Source organism: Condylura cristata, unplaced genomic scaffold, assembly GCF_000260355.1.
Source record: "Condylura cristata isolate star-nosed mole 26May11 unplaced genomic scaffold, ConCri1.0 scaffold00007, whole genome shotgun sequence".
NCBI lineage: Eukaryota > Metazoa > Chordata > Mammalia > Eulipotyphla > Talpidae > Condylura > Condylura cristata.
In genome coordinates this window covers 54952908-54980635 of record NW_004567108.1, presented here as the reverse complement: position 1 = coordinate 54980635, position 27728 = coordinate 54952908, and the positions used below count along the sequence as shown (strand labels likewise).

Genomic DNA, 27728 nt, shown 5'->3' with positions numbered 1-27728 from the left:
TCAAAGATTAGCAGCCCATAAACCTGTGGGTTTATATCTGGGTTTTCTACCCGAATCCACTAGGCAGTATGCCTATTCTTACTCCAGTGCCATGCAGTTTTGATTATTATGGCTTTGTAGTATAGCTTGAAGTCTGGGATTATAATCTCTTTCTTCTTAGTCATGAGAGTTTTGGCTATTTGAGGTCTTCTGTTGTTCCATATGAATCTCATCAATATTTTTTCTATTTCTTTGAAGAATGTCATTGAGACTTTTATTAGGGCTGCATTTTTAACACACCGACACAACTTAAATAGAAGCTCAGTGTTGTCAAGAACCATTCAAAACCACACCTGAACATGTCAATAGAAGGTTATAATTGAAATTACTTTTCTAGAGAACGATTACACAATACTTAATAAAAGTTTTAAGATGTTGATTCACATTTTTCTTGATCCCCCAAGAAAAATACACTTCTAGGAATTTCACCACATAAAATGCACAGAAAACAAGGGCATTCGCGAAAGCACTACTGAGAGTAGAGAGGGATGTTAACATAAAAGTCCAACTGTTGAATTATAAAAATAAATGTGAAAGTAAATAATAAACTATCACTGTGGGAGACTATTCAGTGACCTACAAAAATGATCTTAATGTTTTATGTAATGATAGAAAGGCAAATTATTCTAATCCAACAAAGCCAAATATACATATATCTGTGTGTGCGTGTGTGTGCGTTTGTGTGTATTAATAGGAATTAAAGGAAATCTAACCAAGAGATGTTCAATTCCACTTCCTCCACTAAGGTCCTTCATGCAATGCAGGAAGTGACTCTACATCTTATTTTGGCCCATCATCACTTAAATGTCAGACCTGAGACTCAAGGGTGAGAATGTAAAATGCCTAAAGTCCTGTCTTTCCATCACAAGTGGACAGACATAAATACTTGGAGAAACATGGCCACAAAATAGAAAGGGCTTGCACAGGTTAAGAGTCACAAGCCCACAGTCCACAACAACCATCATCTCCAAGACTGTTGCTAAATTTAGTGCCCAGCACTCTAGATGCAATTAATTTCCAGGTGAGTCTTAGCTCAACAATTAGATTGTGGAATTATCTAAGGTAATTCTGCATCTCATAACACGAATCTGCATAATTTGTAGACTTAATAGTCATGGTTAAACAACACTGGCAGCAATAACCTGATATTCTGGTGAGCCGTGAATTAGACACTGCGTGCAGCAAAAAGGATTTCTAGTCTACTACCCATATCCCATATTTAAGAGATGTATTCTTTTTATCTGTACATAGTCACAGATGCAGGAACTTCTTGAAAGAATAAAAATTTTATTTCCTTATGAAAGTCAGCCCACAGTCCCAAGGTGAGTAGTTAGACATCTGGGACAACACAGGAAATCAGGTGTCCTGTTCACCAGTGGCTCAGATTCAGGTATGAACAAGTACACAGTACATATTGTATGGACACAAAAAAAACAGGAATCTGTTCATTTTTCAGGAAATGATCAGGAGAGCAGGTACCACTGCTGAAGTACAGCTCCTGGATTGTGTAGTGTGGGTATGTTTAGTCTTGTTAAATAGCCAAATTGTCTTTGAAAGCACTCGTAACATTTCATGGTCCTGCCAGTGCTGAACAAGAGTTCAGACTGCTCCCCATTCTCACCAGCATTTCATGTAGTCATTATTTTGGACATTAGCCACTCTAATAGCATTTAGTGCTATCTCATTGTTTTAATTTGAAATCCTCTAAATACCTTACTTACCTTCATTTAGTCCTTAATGCTTTCCCTTTCTTTATATAGACCCAATTATCTAATCTATACCATTTACTTTGTTTCTTCCTCTTTTCTATAGTTTTCTAAGGAATTTTCTTAAAACATTTCTAGGAGGGCCCTCCCTGGTGGCACAGCAGGTTAAAGCACAGCACTGAGAATCTAAAGCCGCTTGGCGTGAGTTCGATTCCCGCCTGCCCTGGAGGTGACCACATGGCGAGGCAGACCTCTCCTGACCCGCCCGCTGCTCCCCTCAGCAGTGTACTTCGTTGATCTGCCTGTTCTGCTCCCCACTCTGTCTCTGGTGAAGCCTCTCACCGCCCCTGAGCCTCTGGCCTGTACCCCAGTTCTCTATGCACAAATAAATCTTTTAAAAAAAAAAAAAACATTTCTAGGAAAGAAGGTCCACTGGCAACAAATTTTCTCAATTTATGTTCCCTGATAAAATCTTTATTTTCCCTTTATTTTTGGAGTATAGTTTCATTGAATACAGAATTCTAGGTTGGTGGGGTTTTTTGGTCAATACTGAATAAATATTTAACTGTGGGAAATGGTATGGAAGTTTCTCAAAATATTAAAAACAGATATACCATAAGATCCAGTAATTCCACTCTTTGGCATTTATCTAAATATTGCAAAAAAAAAAAAGAAATAAACCTACTAAATCAAAGGGATTATAATTCCTATGTTCATTACAGCACTATTTACAATAATAAAACCATTATGAAAACAATCTAAGCGTCCAGCAACAGATAACTAAAAAGATGAGGTGTGAACCTGTTCCCCAGTCCTACACAGTGCTGTGAACCAATTTTAGAAACAATCATTTAAAATTTTTTTAAAGTATCTGTGTGCATGTATACATATGCATGTATTTCTTCTGTTCCTTTTTCTCTTCTGGTATTTTCCTTCTATAATTCCCTTATGGTATTGCCTTTCATGACCGTCAAAGTTCTTAGTTTGTTCTCTCTTTTTTTGTTCTTTTTTCTCTTTGTATTTCAGTATTGGAAGTTTCTACTGACATTTTTTCAAGCTCACTGATTGTTTCCTTGGCTCTGTAGTGTTTCAATGAGCCCAATGAAGGTAGTCTTCATTTCTGCCACAGTAGTTTGACCGCTAGTATTTCCTTTAGATTCTTTCCTATAGTGTTCATCTCTATTTAAAATAGCATCTGCTTTTGCACACTGCCCCCTATTTCCATTAGAGCCCCTAGAATATGAATCATATTCACCTTGAATTCCCCGTATAATTTAAGCTACTTCCGCATGAGTTCGATCCCCGCCTGCCTGCCCCGGAGGAGATCCACATGGCGAGGCAGACCTCTCCTGACCCGCCCGCTGCTCCCCTCAGCAGTGTACTTCGTCGATCTGCATGTTCTGTACCCCACTATGTCTCTGGTGAATCCTCTCACCCTCCGCATCTCTGGCCTGTACCCCAGTTCTGTATGAATAAATAAATCTTTAAAAAAAAAAAATACAGGATGGTTTCTCACAGCAGTAATATAACGGAACAGGCAAGAAAATAATGATAATGATGAACAGCTATATACCAGAGACATTTTGTGGGGGTGAGTGGGGAATGGGATCAAAAACAGTGGGGGGGAGGGAAATGCACTGGACTATGGTGATGACACATGGGTGTTTTGGTGATGAGAAGCCCAAGGGGATTGCAAATGAGATGGAAAAATGCTCAAAATGATGTAAAAATAAACTATTATATATAATTTTAAAAGTTTCTTAAAGGACAGCCCTTGTTAATGAGAATAGAATTCTCTGACTATTTTTCAAAATGACTCCTTTTGCCCCTTTTCCTGCCAAAAGCATGAGGAAATTTTTCTCCAGTCTGCATGAGGAGAGCCTGGCAGGGGTCCTGAAGATAAAACTCTAGCACGTGTGCCCCCTTCCCAAGACTGGGCCATCTGAAGGTTTTAACCCTCAACCTTGTACAGATTAAGTCACCATTAAGTCATTGGTGTTTCCTACACCAGTGTAGATTTCCTCAAGAGTTCTGCTCCAATAAGTTATCGGTCTCTGTTGCTCCAATTTTGGAGGCAGTGGTTTCTTCTGTGACTTTAATTCTCTGCTGGATCTACATCTGCTGATTTTCAGTTTGTTCAGCCTTTAACCTTACAGTAAGGATATGAGGGGTGACTTCTAATACCAGAATAGAAATTGGAAGTACCTATTTTTTTAAGTTTATAGTCATTTCAGTAGTTATTATACAGAGTCCTAAAATGTCTATGTTAGTTGAAAGCCTCCATATAGCACTCTCTACCTCATTCTAGCTTTCCAAGTGTGAGAGCTCCTGTTTTATAGCTTTTAGGAGACTATTCTATTTTACGAGTTTTAAGAGGTTAATATTACTGAATGATTTTTAATTTTGTGTTTACAGAAATATTAACATAATAGAGCTACACTTAGTTGACCTAAAAATCCAATTAACTAAAGGACTATGACCCTGCCAGTAAGGAAGTAATAAAACATTAAAAATGTTAATCTTACAAAGTGTAAGTCAAAATGCACCTTGAACAATACCTAACCATCCTTGATGTGCATAAGAACATATGCTTTGGAGGCAAGAAGAAATGTGTTTATATCTTAACTCTCAGTCTTATACTATGTTACTGAAAATGCTTTTTAAACCTCCTCATTCCTCTCAATAAAATAAGAATAGTAAAACCTCATTGCATTATTTTAATTAGTGACTTAAAGTGCTTGGTATACACTGAACTGTTTCTGTGTTTTCATTATTATTTGGCTATAATTCCCTTACCTGCTATTGACACTGTGAAAATATCTCAATTGTAAAGTCTATGACACTCTGTTATATACCTTGGCTGTATCTATTCTACTTGATCATTTTACTATTATAACCCTTTTACTCCTGAGAATAAACTTCATGAAAACAAGTTTTCTTTCTATTTGCCTATCTCCCTCTAATCTAAACCCTAGCCTTTATCAACCGCAACATAAAATGTTACTTAGCACATTAAAAATATAAGTCAGCAAAGAAGAAAAATAAGTGAAAACTTTTTAGGGCATAAACTTATTGCCAAAAGCATTGAAAAAAAATCTATAAATAAAACAGCAGCTAGAATACTTTTTATAGTTGGAGCTGATTTGTGGAACTGCCTTTAAAATTCTATTTAATACCTCCTTTTCTATAGTCTAATTCCACTTTTGTGATACCAATTCTCAAAATGAACAAGTTTTACAAATCCCTCAAACTGAAAGAAATTTAAATTACACCAAAAATTCCAAACTCAACAGCATTAATCCTATAACTTTTTATAGTCACCCCTGTATTTCAATGGGAGTTTGGTAATGATGAATTTTCTTCCCCAGTTTTGTTTGTGCCAGCAAACAAAAAGCAAAGCTTTTTGAAAATTTAAAATGAAATTCTAAATGAAAACAAATTCTTTCAAACACAATTACTAAGGAAACTAAGATAGCTTCTTTAAATTCGTAACTCAGCTCTTTTTCACAGAAAGGCCAGAAAAGGCAATAGGGTTCTTCACATTTCTATAACTTCCTTCCCATGAAATTTGGATTTATAATTTTCTTCAAAGCAACTGGTTGAACACGGATTAGTTATTTGGTGACAGCAACACTGTAGTGACAATTTCAAAGTTGGCTCAAGGTGAAGGTGACTTACATTCTTGAACATGAGTGGTCTTGGTTTCTTTACAGAATGAACCTCAGAGTAGAAAACCTTTACATTTTCACAGTAAAATCATTCTTGGTTTTTAATCTTTCCTTATTTTTCCCAAATCAACCAACTATTTCAAACCTAGCCACCTAAAAACAAAGAAAAACAAAACATACTTTTTACTGAGTCTGTGAAAATTCAGTAAGAATTTTCAGTAAGAATAAGTTTCCGGGCCCTCCCTGGTGGCACAATGGGTTAGGACGCAGCACAAGCTGGCAGCAGCCGCTTCAGTGCAAGTTCAATCCCCTGCCTTGGAGGTAACCCACATGGCCCTGCAGACCTGTCCTGACCATACCACTGCTCCCCTCAGCAGTGTACTTCATTGATCTGCCTGTTCTGCTCCCCACTCTGTCTCTGATGAAGCTTCTCACTGGCCCTGTGCCTCTGGCTTATACCCCAGTTCTGTATGAATAAATAAATAAATCTTTTAAAAAATAAATAAGTTTCCGTGAGGAAGCAGTGAATACACCCACAGGCTAATTTATCTATATGGCACCGTGTGCACCATCCTCAGGAAATATGGAAAAGATCTGCTTTTGGACTCATGGGCCCTGTGATGTTTGTAGGCAGTAGTGTGTTTATGACTGAACATAAATCATCACTGAATATCTGAGGTCGTCTATTCATTTTGTTTCTCTTGTGCCCAAAGTAGTAACAAATGCTATTTTCAGTCAAAATAAGTCAAACACAATCTAGGCAAGTTCTCTGATAATGCACTAAGATTTTAGAAATCAGGGTCATTATGGAATCTCCATTCCCTTGAATCTCTAGAACTGTGGAAGGCAGGAATAAGGTCAGGAGTGGTGCCTGCCTGCTGCTACCCACTATTAGTGACCACAGTCATCAGCACTAGGACAGAAGCAATCTAAGGTTCATAAACCAAAGCAACGGGAGGCATCAAGGGTAGAACACAACACTTTGGAGCCTTAGAAATGTCCTAGCCCATTAGGTTCAATGTAGATCCAGGAAACCGTCAATCAGAAGCTGGAATTTTAAAGATTTTTGTACAAGATCACAATGGTAGTGAGAGAAGAAAATCTAATTCTTATACTCAGATTCTTTTCTACTTCAAAGAAATGCGTAGTACACACACACACACACACACACACACAGAGTCTCCTCAGGCTCCTCTCTCCTCCCATGGTCTTTTACATTGCATGCCTAATTAATCAAACATACATGGATTATTCTCAACTGTAAAATTCCCTCTCAGATCTCTCATCTGAGTACTAACATATTACACATCCCTCTGGACCTGCAACATCACCTGAAACCCTAACAAGCCAATCAAGCCTCATGGGGCTCTCATTTTCTCTCCTTCCACGGGAGCTAGGCCTCCAGGGTTTCCTCACCTCAGTGGGTGATCCCCAACACTCACAGCCGGTCCAGGAGTCATCTTAATCCTGCCTTTCCTCTATATCCAAGGCTCTGACAAGCATGACAATCCCTCTTCCAGAAGACTCTATCTCCCTTTTACTGTTCCTCCCATCTCCATGCCATCGCTCAGCCCCAAGTCTCTGGTCTGAACCACTGGTTGAGTCTCTAACCTAGCCACCCCGCCACCCTTCACACCTCCACAAAATTCCACCCTATACACAACACCTAAGCTAAAATCTCAACCTTTTCACATGCACTTAAATTATAAAGTCCAGGCTCTATAAATGCCAGCATGCCTACATTTTTGAAATTTTATAATTCTTCTTAATGAGCAACTCAACACTAAAGTCTCGGTGCTGTGAAGCCAAGTCAAACATGGATTATCAAGTCCAACAAGTGTCCTCAAGAAACTCTTCAGCTTCCCATGATCTACCCCCAGAACTTATCCATAGCTCGGTTTTCTCATTTATAATATTGTAATAAAACTGTTTCTCCTCCTATCTCACTGGATCAAATGAGACATGACAATAGGAAAGTGCTTTAAAAAGCGGCAAGCATTGTACAAATAGAAATCAACAGAAAGGTGACTGAATGCAGTTTTCTGAGCCTGTGTTTACAGCAAAGGTGAGATAAGGAAATTCAGCTTTAAAAAGTGACTTTTGTATCTTGTCACCACAGTGCACTTCTGCTGGTTGTTTTTTTCTGTTGCTTAAGAGGATGGGTGTGACCCCCCCTTAACATCCTGATTTCACATTTTACCAACAACCACAAAAAACATATAGATACATCTTAAAAATGTGTCCCGACTAAACATAAAATAGCTAAAAACCATAGCCCAGAGTGTTAAGTAAATCATCCACCATGCCCAAATTCTCTGCACTCCTCTTCCTCCCTTTCTGTAGGCTGCTGAGGATCCAGCCTCACTGGGGATTGGGGTGGAGAGCAGGACATTACAGAGCCCCTCCCAACTCCAAGGACACAACGCCAACTCCAGACCACTTCTGAGGCTTCTGGGCCAGCAGGAGCTGTAGCCATGGGCAGGCCAGGGCCAAGATAGAGAAGTTCTCACCCAGACACCCCAGGAGACTGCCATCTGCCTGCCTGTGTGCATTTGTGCTTGTGAGAAACTGAACCACAAATATGAGATGAGTCAAATAGGCAAAAAGAGAAAGTGCACTAATAAAATGAGTCCACTGATTGCATGATTATATGGAAGTCAAATGTATTGACAAAGGCGCATAATTTTCAAGAAAATGAAGCAACAGTGGCAAGACAAACAGGTCGTGGCTTATGACCTTCCTTCTTCATGACGGTCACCAAATAATGGCTACAAATTGCATGGTCATGTCACTACTTCTACACAAATTCATGTTATATAATTTTTCACTAGTTTTCTTCAAGCTCATTATTTCACTTCTCCCTAAGTTCACTGGTTTGTTAAGAAATAAAACTTAAGGACATTTAATATATTCAGACTACAACAATGGAAATGATGTTGTAATTCACACAGTGCAAACTTGTTCTGTAAAGGGCCAGATAATATTTTAGATTGTACAGACCATATACTGTCTCTATCACAAATTCTTTTTTTTAACCCTTAAAGTGTAAAAAACATTGTTAACTCATAAGTGGTAAAAAAAAAAAAAAAAACAGGTCATGAGTTATAGTTTATCAATCCTTGCTGTAAATAATAATTGTGAGCTAAAAGTATATAGAATGTAGACAGTGATCTACAACATGAGTTAGTTTTTCATTTAAAACAAATCACACTTGTTCAAGAGGCTTTCTTTTTCTGAAGCAGGCACTAAAACCACTTCAGAGTGGTTCATATTAGAGTACAATGAGAGATGTGATCTGACTACTTTCATAAGGCAAAAATACTTCGTAGATCATTTTTTCCCTTCCTAGATGGTCAAGAACAAGAGGTGATGACTGAGAACTAAAGAAGCATCACTTAAAATATACATGTTAACAATGAAACTTAAAAGCCTAGGTTTATTCATTACAGGTTGATAAAACACAAATTTGTGAAGCCTCAAAAATTATAAATAGACGTATAGTCAAAATGTCAAAAATAGCTAGAATAAAATCCACCAATCCATAAAAAAAAGGGGGACATATTATTAAAATGAAGTTCTTTTAGATTCTCTGTGCTAACAATAAAAAATAGCACCAAAATTTTGTAAGGATAATGGCATACAAATGACTTGCTGTAATTGGCATTTCTACCCCACAATGCAATGAAGTCCATTGTACCTGAGATAATGGAATGTTCTCGCATAGTTGCAGCATTGTTACCAAGCAACAAGAAATAAAATGTCAGGATTAGCACTTGGTTTAATATATTTTTATCATCAATAAGCCATATTTCTATTCTACTTTTCTCCTGGGTATAAATGGTCATTAGAGTAAGAATATGCATAGTAATCAAAAGAGTATAGGGAAAAGAAATTCTGTAAAGTTAGTAGTAGGCGTTCACAAAGTCCATGTGTTTTTGTTTGTGCTTATTTTTTATCTGCTGCTTCCTTGGCAGAAGTAGCAAGTATTAACTAATAATATATTTATCACTGAGTTTACTTTGCCAAAATGAAGACAGTGTGTCCTCATTAAATGCATCTTCATTAGCATTCAAATATTTTCAAAACAATGTTACATTGCATGAAAATTCAAGAAAATGAATTGTTTTTAAATACTTCAATACTCTAAAATAAATAAAATCAATCAGTTCAACTAGTTTAGTTATATAAGAACATTATAAGCCTACCTGTCAAAGCAGTCTAGATATAGCTAAATTTATAGCAGTAATAATTTACAGATAACTCTTCAGAGTGGTTTCAGAGTTAATTTAAAAACAAAATTCAAAAGCAAGAACAAAATTGTCTAACTGAAAAACTATAGTAAAAAGAAATTTTTAAATAATGATATTACATACTTAACAGAGCTAAAATTCATGTGAATGCTAATGCTGTTTTAAGGATCGTTCTGCCTTAGGATCAAGGGTTCTCAAAATTCAAGGGAATAGGTGAGAAGAGAGAGTCCTTCTTTTTCTTTCAAACAGTTCTCTTACTCCCCCCACCCTTTTTTAAAAAAGAACTTGTGTTGCAAGTTCATCTCAAATGGCTTGTGAGAGTGAATTACAGAGAGCTGGGATAAACAGTCTCCTGCTGTCCTCATTCTTCAGGCTAACTACCTGCAGCAGAGAGCTGCACCAGGTAAACGCTGACGTGCAGTGAAGTGACTTTAACGTGTCATGCTTTGTACAATAAATGCCAAATTTGACATTTCACCCAAGTTCTCATAAATATCAAGTCTCCACATGTCAATCAGAGATTTCAGTGTGTGAATGAATTCCATGCAGACGTGACAAGTGGCTACCTATGTATGAATGCAAATGCTTGAGACTGAATCTCTCCAAGATTAGAGTGTCTTATTGTGGTCACAAGCTTTTGTTTTATATGATAAAAGCTTTCCCTTTTTTTCTTGCTTATACCTATGTATTTCCTTTTCAGTGTCTTGGAAAAATTCTGAGTTGCACTACTGGTGAAACTGTGTATCATATGGCATTGGCAATATGAAGATTAAAAGGAAAAGAAGCATAAGAGAGTCCTCCCTGGTGGTGTAGGGGTTAAAGCCTTAGTGCCATCAAGCCACTACAAATGCAACATGAGTTCGCTCTGGAGCCAAGGAATTGACCCACATGGCACAGCAGACCTCTCCTGTCTCGCTGCCCGCTGCTCCCCTCAGCAATGTACTTCCTCAATCTGTCCTGCTCCCCAATCTGCCTCTGGTGAATCCTCTCACCACCCTTACACCTCTGGCCTGTACCACAGTTCTTGTATGCACAAATAAATAAATCTTTTTTAAGAAAAATAAAAAGAAACATAAAAGGAAAAAAAGAAAACACTTTAGGTGTTTTCATTTTCTTCAGAGGAAAGAGGACAAGCAAAGTCTTTGAAACACTAGTATATTAATGGCCTTCTTGGTGAAGGCATGTTCACAGGCTCCACTGGGGTGATTAAGTCCTGTGATCCCCATCTTCTAGTGCAAAGTAAAGAGTTTGATCAACTCTTCTAACATAAAGCATGAGGAATTAGCAATATAAATTTCTCCTGCCTGGGCCAGAGTCACAAAAGTCAGGAGGCTCCGATCTCAAAATCAGTCTTGTCCATTTGCATCGTTTTATGGACAGACTTAGGCCTAATCATCTCTTGGAAGCTATTACAAAATGAAATAAATACTGAAATATTTCATTTAGCCTAAAAAAAAAAGATTGGCATTACTTTCAAGAAAGCTACTCTCTTGTCAGACCCTCAGCCCACTGCCCGGTGCAAGGAGTAGCCCATCCTACTTTTCACACCACAAGGAGAGCTCCCACCTCCACCTTCACAGGCCCGGGCTTCCCCGACTCCGCTCCCTACCACCACCAAGCACGCTTCTTCTCGTCCTCTTCAGGAAGATTTTTGCTACTTTTTGTCCAGACATTTCATGTCCTTTTTCGTGCTTCTCCTTCACATTTATCAGTATCTACGTATTATTGATTTTATTTATTTGTATCTTTTGTCCTCTGAAGCATCAGACTGTGAACTCTGTGAGGCCAGGAGCTTTTCTCTGTGTTGCTCACTGCAACATCTGCACAACCCAGAAGGGTGCCCAGGTGTGCGCGCCTCACTGAACTTTCCTTAGAAGGTAATATCACTGAGATATAATATCTGGTGCTGGTTTAAATACAATACAGGGGCCCTCCCTGGTGGCACAGCAGGTTAAAGCTCAGCACTAAGAAGCTAAAGCCACTTCAGCATGAGTTCAGTCCCCAGCCCCAGAGGTGACCCACATGGCGTGGCAGACCTCTCCTGACCTGCCTGCTACTCCCTCAGCAGTGTACTTTGTCAGTCGGCCTGGTCTGCACCCCACTCTGTCTCTGGCGAATCCTCCCACCACCCCAAAGCCTCTGGCCTGTACCCCAATTGTTTGTATAAATGAGTAAATCTTTAAAAAAAAATACAGAAGGAGAGGGGGTGCAATGGGCAGGAGTGGGCCTGGGGGAGTCTCTGGAGCTGGGTGATGTGCTCAGAAGGCCGTCTTGCTCCCCTGCTGCATGTCATTGTCCCTCAACACGAGACAAAAACATGTACCGGCATGTTCAGGGCACCTATCACCTCTCCTCACGCACCAGTAAGCAACAACATAGGCTGCTCTGCAGGGTAACAGGCATACCCCTAAATTCATCCTCTGATTAATCTCCCAAGGAGCAACGGCAGATGCCAGGTGTTAATACAACACAGAAGTCCCCATTCCCAGAGCTTAGCTCTTGCAACGAAAAGGTTTAAGACATCACTTTGGAAAGAACTTTCCATCTGTGCATACCTTATGACTTGGATTAAAAAAAAAAAAGAAGAAGAAGAACTGAAAAACACAATGTTATAGTCTTCTCTGTAGAAGCAGGTGCAGGACAATGAGGATGAGCAATCCTCAACTTCTGACCTGAGGCGGTGGGATCACAGGTGTTTACACAGGTGTTTATTTAATGTTACTAGGCTTCCTAACCCAGACCAACATGCACAGTATCTGTGTGCATCAAACACAATATAAGCAATTTTTTCAGAAGTAAACATATAAAAATATTATAAGCACAATAAAAATAACTTGATTGAGGTCATGATAATGAGTATACTTGTTTTAAGTAAAAGCTGGCATTAGCTAAAATAGTTGAAGAGGACTTAAAGAAACTTGCTGTCTCCCAGCACCAGGCAGGGCACAAGCCTGAGAACCAGTGGGCTATTTCAGTCCCAGGAAGCCTTCGGGGGCTGAGTCAGAGGACTTTTTCTGAAAGCACAGGCAAGCCATGCTGTCTTCAGGAGACAACCATTCTAGGGCTCCTGACACCCCCTACCCAGGAGGGCCTTCTATTATCAGTTGCTTTTACAAAAAATGTAGAAACAGGTGACTCTCCAGGTGTATCTCCCACCCAGGATGGAGGGAGTGCTCCAGGAGGCTGGCACGGGGCTTCACAGGGAGGGCGAGGGGTTACAGGAGCCCTCGAAGAACCCAATGAGCCCCCCAGGAAGACACGACGGTCCTCGCATCCCACTAGACACACAGAGCACAACGCTGAGAGTCACTCCCCGGCTGCTACTGCACTTGGACTTGTGAAGTTTATCAGGAAAGACTTCTCCCACTCAAAGACACAGCAGTCCAGAAATAACACTGTCTGGGCTAAAAAGAGAAATGTCTTTCTGGCATGTGTGCAAATATGAGCAGCCACTTGCACGACTTTCCCAAGTAACTAGCCAGTTCCTTAACAAGCGGGAAGGCACAGCCAGCATTCACTGTCAGAATTTGGTGGCAAAACACAGAGCTGGAGGTTTTAAGAAACACAAATGTACTGTTCACACTGGTTTTGATAAAATAGAAAAGGGAAAACAGACATAATCATGACACTCACAAGAACACATCTGAAAAGGAAAACGTTTCCCAAAAGTAGCAACATTCCCCTTTTTTAGAAACAGGAAAATTTGATATTTTCTTTAACTGAAGATAAACAGTAGTTCTTGGCATAAAACATTTACTGCAAATTATTGGGGAAGAAAGGATGAACCAAAAAAGCAACAGATCACTTGTATGTTCCTTTCCCACCTTGATTCTAAGTCCTAAAAAAAAAATGTACAGTATCTAAGGGAATCATTTATTTTTGAAATTTATAGTCATATCCTCCTTATAACACCAGTGGAGGATGTAAACAAGATGCAACACTAGGGACTTGGCATGGGGCATTGGGAGACAGATTCCCACCCAGAGTTAGCCACTAAAAATTCTTCCATTGCCTCCTACCCAAGAGAAAACCGAGAAAACCGTCTTTGTTGAAAGTGTAAGGTGGAGTCGCTGTTTACTTAGCTACCTTGTTGGAAGTGTAAGGTGGAGTCGCTGTTTACTTAGCTACCACCACAGAAAGCACAGCACCGCAGTACTAACACAGACATTCAGTCACCAAGGTCAGGGAAATTTGTGAAAAGCTGCAAGATTCAAAGAGGTGACACAATAAATGAGCACAGTCTCAGAGAAAGACTGAATGAACCCATCAGGCTGTCGGTCACCAGTGATGCTTATCTCAAAGTCACCTCCAAGGCAGGAGAGAAGACAGTAGTTGGAATAATGGGCAAGGAAAGCCAGGACTAGAGGGATACATTGTTTAAAAAAAATTCCTTCTCTGCTTACTTCAAGTAGCACTGAAATGGACTACTTCAAAAGTTCAATACCTTTCAAGAACTGAATCACCATTCACTTAAGATTATTTGAGAGCATTTCATAAAATAAATGATAAAGCAGACACTTCGAACTGAGTCTTCCTAAGGTTCTATCCTAGAACTGCCTAGCTGTGTGACACTAGGTATGTGCCTCAGCTTCTCTGTGCTTTAAAGTCCACACTTGGAAAATAAAGATAATAATGATTCCTTACTCATAGGGTTATTGAACAGTTAAAAAATAATAATGATGTATATTAATCACTGCATATTCGTTATATACAACAGCTATTTGATTAATGATAGCTGTAGTTATTGTTACTATTTAGCAGACAGGCAGAATATGTGAGTAAATGATGATCTCTGAAGATTCCTGTTAAATGCTACACTTCAGAGACCAGCTCATAATCATCTGAGCCATGAGAGAATCACATAAAATAAAACAGGACAAGAATTAAAGACGAGAAGAATTAAAAGAACCCTAGCAGCCAGATAATGGAGTACATAAGACCAGCGTGGAAGAGAAGTAGGTGTTCTAGGTGCTCACTAGACTCAGAATAAGACAAAAGTCACAAAGTCAAAACGGGGGGATGGGAGGTGGAGGAAGGAGGCAGACTTACCTATTGCCTAAGTAGCTGTTTTGTTTATATTCCTGAACTAGGACAACAAATTCATTTTGTTCTTGTTCTTTTAATTAAGCAGCCCAATAAATCATCTACATTGATGATAATGTTCTATGTCTATGCTGATCAGCATAGTAGCTGCTAGCCATATGTGATTACTGACAAGAGATGGAATTTTTACCTTACTTGACTTTAATGAAATTTTGAAAGTCATATGAGCTAGCAGCTGCCACGCTGGGTGGTACAGGCAGTGTCCTGGGCTAACAGGAGAAGGTTGTGACAGGCGAGAACCGTCTGCCCGGGATAACCTCCATTATGTTTGCAGACTCACCTAAAGGATATTTATCTCCTTCTCCCTTATGCCAGAAAAGAACTTAAATTTTCTTAGACCTACACTGATTCCCGGATACTAGAGGGACACCTTCTACTCTTGGAAGAAGTAAAACTGGATTAAAAGAACCAGATTACGAAAGAAGGGAAAAAAAGTACTTCACCCAGGATAATGCATAATGCCTTTTGGAGCACAAAGAAGAAATAAATACAAGAGTCTGCCATCGAGTCCATAAAATCAAAAATGTCAAACTTTTGATTATTTTAAGCTTTAAAGGCCTTGCTTCAAAAGTGCTACAGGTGTGTGCTATGGCAGGTCATTAAGATGACTCAATACATTAAAAAAAAAAAAAAAGATCCCACAGAAAGTAACTCACATTATCCATTTAAAATGCAAATTTCCTAAAGTATTGCAAAATAAATCATCATGCCTGGGTTTAAAGTACCATAAACCAGAAGTTTAAAATAAGACATTCCACTTTCCAAGATGAGAATAGAACTCTAACACTTGATTGTTTCAAAAATACTGCTGTACTGCCTCCATGAAATACCTTCATGGACACGCATGTGGAGGGATCAAAGATGCCACATACACAGGACTGGGCAGGAGGAGAAGCTGGGGTGGGCCTGCAGGAACAGCAGTCTCTCCTGCCGGGAAAAGCCTCACAGGCCTATCCTGGCTCTGGGAGGGCCTGCAGCTATTCCTCTGTCCTGGTCTTTCTCAGGACATCAGACCCCAGAAGAGACGGCATCTGTTCCCCCATCAGGGCCGCTAGCTCATTTTCCCGTCCCCTAGTGAGAACCAAGCACCTGGTATTACTTTCAAACCACTGGGCAGCGCTGGCGTCCCATGCCGAGATGGAAGTGCTCTAGCTCAGTCATGGCCTCCTTGGTAGCTCCTGCAGACCATGGAGCAATTTATGAAGGAAAAGGATTCCTGCCTGGGCCTGGGCGTGGCAGCTGCAGCTCAGTGGGAAACAGGTGAGAAAAAATTTTCCCCCAAGCAACCCCTGCCCCCCACACATCCAGACCTCATCTGAATCTCAACAGGCCTCCAAGGTGGTAGCATCTCCAGCCCTCAAGCCTACAGGAGGCCTCAAACTGAATCTGCAATGCCTCAGCTCCAGGTTGAATGCTAAGATCTGCCTCTACTAATTCCTTGGCTACCCAAGGAATTTGATACCTAAGTATCAAATGAAATACCCCCAGTGACAAGATTTTTAAAGTCACCTAATATGCTATGCAGAAATTAAGCATAAAGTTAGTACTTTAACAAAATACCTTAATGTTAAAAAAAAAAAAAAAAAAAAGCACTTGCAATACTACCAGCATGAGAAAGTCAAGAACATATATTCATGTTCAGCTATCAAGACTGGCTCTAAAAGCCATCGGAGAGGAAAATTAACACAAATACCCACGAGAATTTTGACACTAAGGTGATCTTCATTTTGAAGTCTCCTTGAAGGGCAAGTATATATAAACAAAGTGGCAGGTTTGAGCCAAATCACCAATTTCTAGCTCAGAACTTTGACCCTAGAAATGAACATTGACCCTGACATATCTGAAGTAGAATCAATGCCCAATTCAACTGCTCCAATTGAACCACATCAGAGCAGTCATCGGTACCTTTCTCCCCCTCCCTTAAAGAATTTTCAGTTTCCAGCATAGTATGACAGTGGGTTTTTCCTGCTACAATTTTCTATTTGCCTGGGATTCTACATTCAGAAATTCACCTTGGAATATAACCCAAGAGAGTCTGTTTTCAAGTGCCAAAGAATTTTTATAAACTAGTTGGCCTCATGCTCGATTTCCAAAGAGAGCTATCTATTTCCTGAGTCTAGCTAGCTCAAGGCTCCTGCTGCAGCAGGTCCCAACTACAGCATATTCACATAGATCCTTCCACAGACAAGGAAAACTGCTGTCATTGTTTGTCCCCAAGAAAACAAATGCATTCTTGAACTTTTTATGGAACTCACACCTAAAACCAAATTTTAAAAAATTAATTTATTAGAAAATTGGAAATAACCTTTTCTCTTACCTCTACCACTGTGGTTCCTGCAGCTTTGCACATCGGCAAGTTAAAATTCCTTGCACTTTTCCTACATTGGGAAATGAGAAAGTGGAGAAAGAAGTCAAAAGATAAGAAGCATCTCTTTTAGTTTTAATTATAGATAAATAGATAAATAGAGTTTCCAGGAATTAAAACCTGTGAATCTTTTTTAAAAAGTATATAATATTTTCCAGTCCCTCCCTGGTGGCACAGCGGGTTAAAGCACAGCACTAAGAAGCTAAAGCCACTTCAGCATGAGTTCAAACCCCACCCCAGAGGTGACCCACATGGCGTGGCAGACCTCTCCTGACTCACCCACTCTCCCCTCAGCAGTGTACTTCGTCAATCTGCCTGTTCTGCTCCCCACTCTGTCTCTGGTGAGTTCTCTCACCGCCCCTGCACCTCTGGCCTGTACCCCAGTTCTGTATGCACAAATAAATACATATAATATTCCCATAAGTTCTGTAATTATTATATATATATAAACATTTATATCAACATATAAAAACACTTTAGGAGATTGAGAGAAAAGGAGCTATTTTCATGTTCAACATACAGGCTATATGCCGAAAATAAAATGAATATTAATAAATCTAGCCTATTTAAAATTAATCTCCCTATGATGGGAAACCCAAGGGGACTACAACTGAGACAGAAAAATGCACAAAAATATGTAAAAATAAACCATTATAAAATTTAAAAAAAATTAATCTCCCTAAATCTTTTAACTAGGATGCCAATTTTGTTTCTATGGTTAAACAGATCACTAAATTTGCTTTTGTTAAATTATTAAGCAAAGTAGCAAGTGCTTTGCATGAGAAGGTATAATAATCATATTCTCTATTAAAGAGGAGCTTATTGCTGAAATTAAATGAAACGTTCTCTGGCAATTGGGAGTTGCCTATAAAGATCACTCTGGTGTACCAATTTCTTTTTTAAGATTTCTTTTTTTTCTTATGCATACGGAACTGGGATACAGGCCAGAGGTTCAGGGGCAGTGAGAGGATTCACCAGAGACAGTGAGGAGCAGTAGAGGCAGATGGATGAAGAACACTGCTGAGGGGAGCTGCAGGTAGGTCAGGAGAGGTCTGCCGCGCCATGTGGGTCACCTCCGGGGCGGGAATAGAACTCACCCCAAAGCAGCTGTGGTGCACCAATTTCTAATGAGATTTTTTAAAGTACGACACCACATCAGACCCTGATTTCAAGAAAGTGCCAATTTTCTGATATTTTGTACTACCAAGCTCCTAAATTGATATACTTCTTTTAAGCATGAAACTGAAATGTACTTTTAAGAGCTTTTTGAGTGGATGTTGATAGGAAAACTTCTTTAGTAAAAGAAAATAGGTCATAGCTATGTTTCACTAGTACTTTTAGAACACCAATGTTGATTTCACTTGGATTCAAGAATACGCATAAGGACAGGTAAACTTTCATGCAGGATTCCACCAGATATCCAATATCAAAAAAATTCCAAATGTAGAGTTGTCAAATGGGAAGGTCTGGACAGACCTCTGTGCCAATTGTCCCGTGTTCATGAAGTAAGTCCTAAAAGTCAGTATTTTAGCGTCTAGGTCATTTGATCATTGGAGATGAACATTTTCACTTCATATCATGCTCAATAACCGCAGGCATAGTCAGTGCTCAGAATACTCCTCAGTCTTTAGCTGAAAGAGCCAGATACAGAGCACGAGATATACTGGTGGAAGTATTTTAAATTATTCATTTCCATTTTGATACTATACACTTTCATCCATCTTTTCTAAAAATCAAGTAAGTTTTGCAAGCATTACTCCAAGATGTCAAATAAGGTAGCATGGTATAAAATGTCCTCCATGATTACCAAAATTGGTTATAATTTCAAAAAATGTTAAATTCAAGAGCTCTAATATAGAATTAATGTAAGTTCATCAGAAATAAACAAAAACAACAGGAGAGGGGTGACTGAGAATTTGTGATTGCGTTAAAGCTGCATTTGATAAAGATAAAACATAGCTAACTAGAGCAGCAAATGACAATTTAAGAAAAAAAAATTATTTCAGCAATAAAACAGTGAAGTTTGCAAGAACAAACATTTTGGCATAAATTTCAAAAAGTAATAAAATCTACAAATCCAAGACTCTAAATAGTTGTTGAACATGAAAATAGCTCCTTTTCTCTCAATCTCCTAAAGTGTTTTTATATGTTGATATAAATGTTTATATATATATAATAATTATAGAACTTATGGAAATATTATATGTATTTATTTGTGCATACAGAACTGGGGTACAGGCCAGAGGTGCAGGGGCGGTGAGAGGACTCACCAGAGACAGCGTGGGGAGCAGAACAGGCAGATTGACGAAGTGCACTGCTGAGGGGAGAGTGGAAATCAGAAGATCTTGAAAATATTAAGCCTGTGGCTTAAGATGTGTAGCTACATAGGCAGTAACAAGATAAGTTAGCATTACTGAGGTTAAGCAGCTTCTCAATCTAGAAACTTTCTAAGCATTTCTATAGCACCTCTTATGTGTCATTAAATATCAACAGGACTGGAAAATAACAGACTTAAATATAGCAATAGCTTTCCATTCTAAGACACGAAGGTCAACAATATCAAAATTCAGCATAACTCCTTTTGTCAGGTTTTCCTACCATGTCTCTACATTGTAACTGGTCTTGGTGACGAAAATACACAAGGGAAAAAAACTAGTCTGCATGCGAGTATCCAGAATCACATATTTAACAGGTGTTACAGAAAGCCAACCAATCAGAATGGACCCCACCCTTCCACCCACTACCAATGTCACACCAGAAGGCCTACAGAGCAGCGGGACATATTTCTAAATAGCAAACACACCAAGACCGTCATTTTGTGACCATAATTCAAGAAACAAAGTTGCTGAAATGCATTCCATCCATATTGTTTAAAACCCCACTGTACCTGAATATCACGTTTCCTGCTCGGTCAGCCTTCCATGCTTTCACCAAAGCAAAATCCCCTGTAATTGCCTCCTCCAAAATAAAACACTGACCATTAAACTCTCTCACCTGCAGAAGACAAGAAGGACATGGTCAAGGCCTGGGATGGGTCTTGGTTGACTGGTGTGTGGGCTGGTGGAGGCAGGGAAGAGCCTGGGAGAAGGCTCTCACCTGAAACCTTAAGAAGGAGCAGTGGTAGCAACCAGGACTCAGTCACACTGATGGTAGGGAGGACCAAGAGCATACTACGTGCCAAGCCTCTGCGTCAAGACAGCTGGCATCAGCTGAGGAGCTGCCAGTCATATGTGCCTGAGGCATAGACTGCGTGTGTGCGTATTTGCTTTATTATTAGTGTATAAAGGCTTACAAACTGAACATGAAAATATCCCCTTTCCTTCCACCCCAGAAAAGTCTACACCCATAGCATAAAATAACCTATGAACTGCTTTTATACATAGAAAAAAAATTATAAGAATCCATTCTTCCCTTCTAATTAATCTATCACCTGTTGAGCCCACTCTATTGCCTGCTGAGAACTTAATTGAAATTTCTAGAATTTGTACATTAATTTGGAGAGAACTGATATGCCACACCCTCCCATCCTTGAACATTGGGTATTTATATAATACATACGTGTGTGTGTGTGTGTATGCCAACATTTTCAGAAGTGTTACCTCCTCCAAGTTTTATAATTTTAGCATAAAAGCTTTATTCATGATACACACACATATACATATCAAAGCCCTTATAGATATTACTTCTGTATTATGTCAGGTTTATTCATAGGTACTACATGAGTTCTAATGTTTCTATGAGTACTTTAATTTATTATACCTTTTCCGTCATTACTGATTTAATGGAATGCTTCTGTAATATAATTTTGTTTCATTAATGTGTATTGAAGTAGCACTGGTTTGTAACATTATGCAGGTTTCAGGCATACAGTCCTACATATCAATATCTTCAAAGTCCATATTAGGTTCTCCCAAAGTCTAGTTTGCCTCCATCACCAAACAACTGACATTTTTTATTCCATTTATCCTCCCCTCTTTCTAATGGAATGCTTTATGTTTATTGTCTTTTAATTCTTTTTTTATTTATTTAAAGAGAAGGTTTATTAGATAAAAGGGCAGGAGTATGGGACACTTGCATAGGCACAAGCGGGCAGGAAGAGCTACCCCGAAAGGGACAGGTTTGCAGAGAGAGACCTGCATGGTTGCAGGCAGATGATCTTAGGAGAGTGGCCTCCACTGTGGGAGGTCAGTGCAGAGAGGTCTCGGCATGGTACAGGTCACCGGCAGGCGGGAGGCTGCTGCCCTGCAGAGGGAGAGAGTGGGCAGAAAGAAGCACCTGCATACTCACAGGTGGGCCGAGGACTGCTGCCTATGGCCTTTTAATTCTACTACAAACTTGGGTGTAGGGAGAAGACCAAGCAAAATTACGCCCTGAGATCAAGCTCCTTTGTTTTCCTCTTGGGGGTTCAGCTCTGGAAACTGAAACAAAAAAGCGGGCTCGACATCAGCAGCCCATCCCATGAGTCCACAGGAAGAGCCAGTTACAGGCTAACACCTTCCACATTCCTATGGCACCCCCTAGTGGGCAAACTGCATGCACTTTCTAGAAAGCGGTAGTTTTCGTTCAAAACAGAAATCCTTTATTAAAAACAGGTCTTTGAAGATATTATCCCACTTTCCTTCTAGAAAAGATTTCTGAGCCTAGAAGTCATCGGTACACAAAGGTCTTTTAATGTAAACAAATTATATGCAATATACTTATTGCTATATACATAAATATGCAGGGGTTTTTTTAAGTCTGAGGTATTTCAAAAAAATAGCTGACAAGATAATGAAAATGGCTAAGTAGTCCACATGTAGATCTAGCTAACTGGACTAAATATATGCTATCCCAGAACAAAGTAAAAAAAAAGTTCCTTTTATTATGCTGTTCCAATTATATAATTTCCTGATACTACTTATTGCTCAGTGTTAGCAATTCTCTAAAGACAGGGAAGGAAATAATTTTGTCAAACTAGCTGTTATGCTTACTTGAGATTTGTGATTTCAGCATTTCCACTTCCTCATCATTTCCTTTCTTGAGTTCACACAACTCAGACTTTCACAGAAACCCCCTTTTGAAGGTGGCCAATGACCTCCTGCTTCCGAGCCCATCAGTGACCTTCTGGTCCTCCATCACCCAACTGTTCACTCCCTGCTTTGTAAAATTCCCCTCATCTTTCAAACCCACCAAACTCCCCTAATTTCTTCACTCACAAGATACTCTTCACTACTCTTCTTTGTTGCTCCTTCTCCCCCCAGTCTTTAACTGTCAAAGAGATGTTTCAGTCCTCCAGGCCTAACCACTCATCATGTCCCACAGGTGCAAAGAGTAGATCCTGGTGCTTCCAAAGTCCTTGTCCTAGCTATCAGCTCCCCTGAGCGGGAGTCCCTGAGCACTCCCTCTGGAGTCTGACTGAGTGGAACTCAAGTGCACCCAGCCCCCCAACCGAGCCCTAGGGTCTGCCCTTCCCCACCTGGGCACACTGTCTGCCCTTACGCCTAATCCTGTTGACTCCAGTCACTTCTCACAAATTCCACTGTTAACCACCTATAAGGCGAAACCACCTTCTATTCCCACTGGGATCCATACAACCACCTCTCAATCTTTCTCACTGCTTCTTTTTGGCCCCTAACAAAAAAATTAGTACCCAACAACTGCAGGGATCTTCCTAAAATGTAACTCAGATCACCTCAAAATCCCCCACCTCTAGTCAGAGCTCTCCGTTGGTTCGGTTCTCTCGCCACAATTAGTGAAGCCACACTTACCTGACTCCTCGACCCCCACCCTGCACCTGACCATTGCTCTCCTCCAGCCCCACAGCCCTGCGGTCCACACACAGCCCAGCCTGCCCCGTACCTTATCTTACTTTTCCTTCTGACCATAGCACAGCCCTGTGATCTTCACCCACTCGGCTTTCTAATCTACTTAGGTCTCTGCCCTATGAAGCCTCCAGAGAGGTCTCTCCTGACCTGACCCAGAACGCAGCCCCCTGGGCTACCCTTCATTTCTCTGCTCTTACCCTACTCGACGTGTGTGTGATTTTTCATTTCTCCTCAGCTCCTTCTAGCAAGTGGCCTGATCTAGAGAGCATCCCTTTTAGACCAGGGCCTGGCAAAGAGTAGGGCTTTAATAAATATCATTAATTATGAAACTCATTCAACCTCTCCCCATCCTAACCATGGAAAACAGCCAACAAGAATCATTTCAAGAAGTTGTTTGTCATATTCTCAGTGAGATTCAGATAAAAACCTGACTCCAGGTGTTCAGGACAGTCTAGTTCTGTTTTCCCAGGGAGAGTTAACGCTTCAACTCTGGCGTGTTCTCGAAGTAATAACCCACTTTTTCTAGGCATTGTTACAATAACTATGATCCATTTTAATAAATTAGGCTCCTGTATTTGACTTTGCCAAAAACTTTTCAAATGTAAGTAGGCAGTAAAGAAAGAAGCAAGACAGAATATGAAAAAATGCTACTACAAGCTGTGAGTCAATCCAGGTCACTCTGAGCAGGAAGGCAAGGCTCCAGATGGAAGTCAGCTGGAGACGACACTGAACATCAGGGAGCCTTGTTCAATGACCTTTTATCTTCCCTCAAAACTCTGATCTGCAGAGCTAACATCCCAGCAGGTGGTGATAATAGGTCCCTTGATGACTTAAGTTCTCACCTCTCTACAGACAGGCTTCTGTATCTGCAATCTGTGTAAACTTTTTAGAACGATGGGGGCGGGAAGAAGGGTCAAACTACAAATCCAAGTCCATGTGGTTTTAAAATTAGCTCAATTCTGAGTATCTCAACCAGTCCATATGTAAAGATCATGGAAGAAGTTACCCAGTAGAAAGGTAGCCCCATCCAACCCAGCACTTTAAATAAAAACAGGTTATTCAATCTAAAAAGCAAGTGTGTCCATTGACAAAATAAAGGATAAAGGACATCTATGAACTCTCTATTCATTCCATGATGTACTTAGAACTGTTCCCTGCTTTGCAAGGGTGTAGACGTTCGATTTCCTTGGCAGATTTTCAAGCCTTTTGATCACAGCCAGGAGAGTGTGGGCATAAAGAGGTGATACCATGTACAGCAAACATCCTCTCTACGGCCCACATAGGCACAGAAAGCTATGCTAAATGCTCCCAAATGTGTTAAAAGCTACTACAACATTAGTTCACATAACCAATCCTCACTCACACATTTATACAGATTACAGTTTCGTCTACGTATTCTGGTATTTCTGTGTGACTTTAATTACTAGCAGATGCTCAATTTTAACTAGATATTTTATCTACCACATTTATACAAGTGAAAGACAGGGAGTGTGCCCAGAACCCACGGGGAAGAAGTTCCAGTGTGACAGCATGAGGCTGCTTTTTACCTCTCTGGGCTTGCTGGCAATAGCCACGCTGCCATCTTTGTTGTATTTGATGGGGGCGCCTCCTTCCTGCACCAAGGTGCCATAGCCCGTGCTGGTGTAAAATGCAGGAACGCCGGCCCCGCCTGCACGAATCCTCTCTGCAAGTGTGCCCTGCAAGCAAGCAACCAACCCGCCATAAAAAGTTCGGTCAGCATCCTTCTCTCTGGGACCTAGAACAGTTACAGACATGGTTCCTACTCCATTGTTTGTATTTATTTATATCACTCCAAACAGCACCTAATGGTGGATACTGGTGTATTTCAATAACTCTGTGTGCTAAAAGATCAGTTTTAAAAAATTACTGCCCAGCTAGACAGGACCTCTCTATTCTTTTTTTTTTTCTTCTTCTTCTTTTAATGTCTGCTACTGTTTCTTTTCTTTTAATTATTTTTATAATATTTTTGATGTTTTACATCATTCTTCACGTTGTGCGTTTTTTCATCTCAGTTGTAATTCCCAACACCAGTTCACCCGTGTGCCATCACCACAGCCCAGGACTCTTCCCACCCCAGTTCTGATCCCATTCTCCCCAGGACCTCTCTATTCTTACTCCACATTGCAACTGCTTATTTATGAAACCACACTCTCAGCACCCAATTATCCTACTGGCTTTGACATCATATTCTATAGCACTCTACTTTCCATGTGTTTAAATCAATTGCATTTTTCCAAAATCCTTATGTTGAAGCCCTAATTTTCAGTGACGATACTTGGAGACAGAACCTTTGTGGGCATCGTTAAAGTGAAAGTTCTTAACAAGAGGGACTTCATCCAGTAGGACTCTGTTTTGTTGGAGACCCCATGCCGCACCCATACACAAATTCTCTTTCTCTCTCCTCCTCCTCCCTCTCCCCCATCAAATCAGTGGCAGCTTGGCCTTGCATTTCCCAGCCACCTGACCTGTGAGAAAGAAATATCTGTTGCTTCAGTCAGCCTAGGTATTCTGTCAGCAGCATGAACAGACTAAGACAAAATGCCTTTTCTTCTTTTTTTCAAACCCCTTTAAATGGACATTGGATGGACACCAGGTACAGGGCCACGCTGGAGAGCAAGTGCCCTCCTGGGAGTGATCGAGCACCATGGCTGCACAGTGAAAGCTGTTGAAAGGACAACCCCCAGCTGTGCCCTCTCAAGACAAGCAGGTGCTATGATCTCATTACTACATTTTTAAAAATTCTGCTACGTGACATTATTGCCAGTTAGACACAGTCGGCTATAATGGTTTCTGTCGATAAAAATAAAGCCAAGTCTGAGAGACCACATCAAATGGAACACAAAGGTACATACCCATTTTACCGAAACGTTTCAAAAAATTTCCTTTAAGACAAACTCCTGGGCTGGTTAGGAGATGGTATGGAAAGTGAGAGATGACTTGCTAGATAAAGTGCAGTGATTTGCAGTGGCATGAGGTCCCTGGGGGCCTGGGCTCTTCCCAAAAACTGGGAGGGGACTCTGAAGACAACTTCAGACCTTTCAGCAAACCTTTTGCATATTTTACATCACAATGCGCACTGCAGAATCAAACTTGAAAATCTGTCCTAGATACTTTTCATAAAAATATCTTCTTTTCAAAGATCAAATCATGCTTTTTGCAGCAACATGGATGGAGCTGGAAGGGATCATGCTTAGTGAAGCAATCCAGAAAGAAAAAGAGACCATACCGATGGTTTCACTCATAATAATAACAATAATAATGAACAACTATATACCAGAGACATTTTACAGGGATGGAGTTGGGATCCAAAATGTTGGGGGTGGGGAGGGAAAGTGCACTGGACTATGGTGATGGCATATGGGTGATTTGGTGATGGGAAGCCCACGGGGATTAGGGGATTACAACTGAGATGGAAAAAAGGCACAAAATGATGTAAAAATAAACTATTATATTATTCTTTAAAAATACCTTCTTTTCAATGCCAAGTAACAGAAAATACTGATCTTCTAGTATTCAACAGGCCTCACCTGCAAACCAAATGCCTTGCTTTGGCATGTAGCATCCCTCTGCCTTGTCTCTCTAGCACAGAAAAGTGGATAGTGGGAGAAAGGACAATTTTTAAATGAAAAAGATTGCAAACAAAAAGCAAAGAAATATTCTTACCTGTGGTGTCAGCTCTACTTCTAATTCACCACATAAATACTGTCGTTCAAATTCCGCATTTTCTCCCACATATGAAGAGACCATGCGCTTTATCTGCCGGGATTGAAGTAAGAGACCCAAGCCAAAGTTATCAACCCTGGAACAGAAAGAAAGCAGTTTACAGAAAAGGAACATCTGATAGAAAACGAGGTCACCTGTCCTCCCCCCAACATGCACTTTTACTGAATTAGAGGAATCCCCTCTTCTGGGCACTTGACCACATCTGCTCTCAGTTCCGACCACCCAAAGAGCCTTGCAGGAGGCTACTGTTACTTTACAGTTGAGGAAACTGAAGCACACACCATTTCAGTGACTTCCCCCCCCCCATTATCTGGGCAGAAAGGGGTGCAGCCATTATTTAATTCCTTTATCAATCCACAACTATATCCACATCTTTCATCATTTTCACCACATGGAGGGTAGGAACACAGACGGAAGGGTTCTTGCCCTCAGCTCTTGCGGCATCTGTAAAGATGGACATGAGACCCAGTTCCACCTGGACTGACCCCAAAGGAAGGCTTGGATGGAGAAACACTTTCTGTTCTCAAAGCGGGAGGAGACATCCTCATATTTAAGAGTGAGAAAAAAAGCATGCTTTTGAAAAAGGGACTCAAGTGAAAAATAACTAAGAACATTTTCCCTCTGTTATAACTACTTTGCTCAAAAAGATGCATACATGTAAACATTTTTAAATCAGAAAAGTAATTGTAAGCCAGTGGAAAAGTTATAAGTGGAAGAATAACTTGATATATCTGTCAAATAACATATAAAATGGCTATTACTTAAGTCAGAGGGTAATTTTTTCCTTAGAAATAGTGTAAAAATATTGGCTTTGTTTTAATTAGGTGAAGGTCTCTAAGTTTGTTTCTGATTTATTTCTGTTATCTTTTTCAATGCAAGTTACACCAATAAATTCAAGGAGTCAATGCAACAAGACAGTAATCACTGAATGACTAATTTTGCATTTTCAGTCATCTTACCTCTCTCTTCCAGTCAAGCTTTTCCCCAAAAAAGTTTAAATAAAGGGGCCCTCCCTGGTGGCGCAGCGGGTTAAAGCACAGCACTGAGAA

The 27728-nt window shown here is 40.1% G+C and overlaps 1 protein-coding gene across 2 annotated transcripts in view; it reads right to left on the bottom strand.

The window, feature by feature from the left end:
* Positions 1 to 27728, bottom strand: part of OXCT1 (3-oxoacid CoA transferase 1) — a 132305-nt gene that overhangs the window by 84793 nt on the left and 19784 nt on the right. For both annotated transcript variants that reach the window (XM_004678348.2, XM_012721890.1), the window contains exons 4-7: positions 26620 to 26755; positions 24483 to 24632; positions 20019 to 20125; positions 17084 to 17144 (exon numbers count right to left, since the gene is read on the bottom strand). In XM_004678348.2, coding sequence (XP_004678405.1) covers positions 17084 to 17144; positions 20019 to 20125; positions 24483 to 24632; positions 26620 to 26755 — 454 coding nt within the window. The remainder of the gene's footprint in view (positions 1 to 17083; positions 17145 to 20018; positions 20126 to 24482; positions 24633 to 26619; positions 26756 to 27728) is intronic.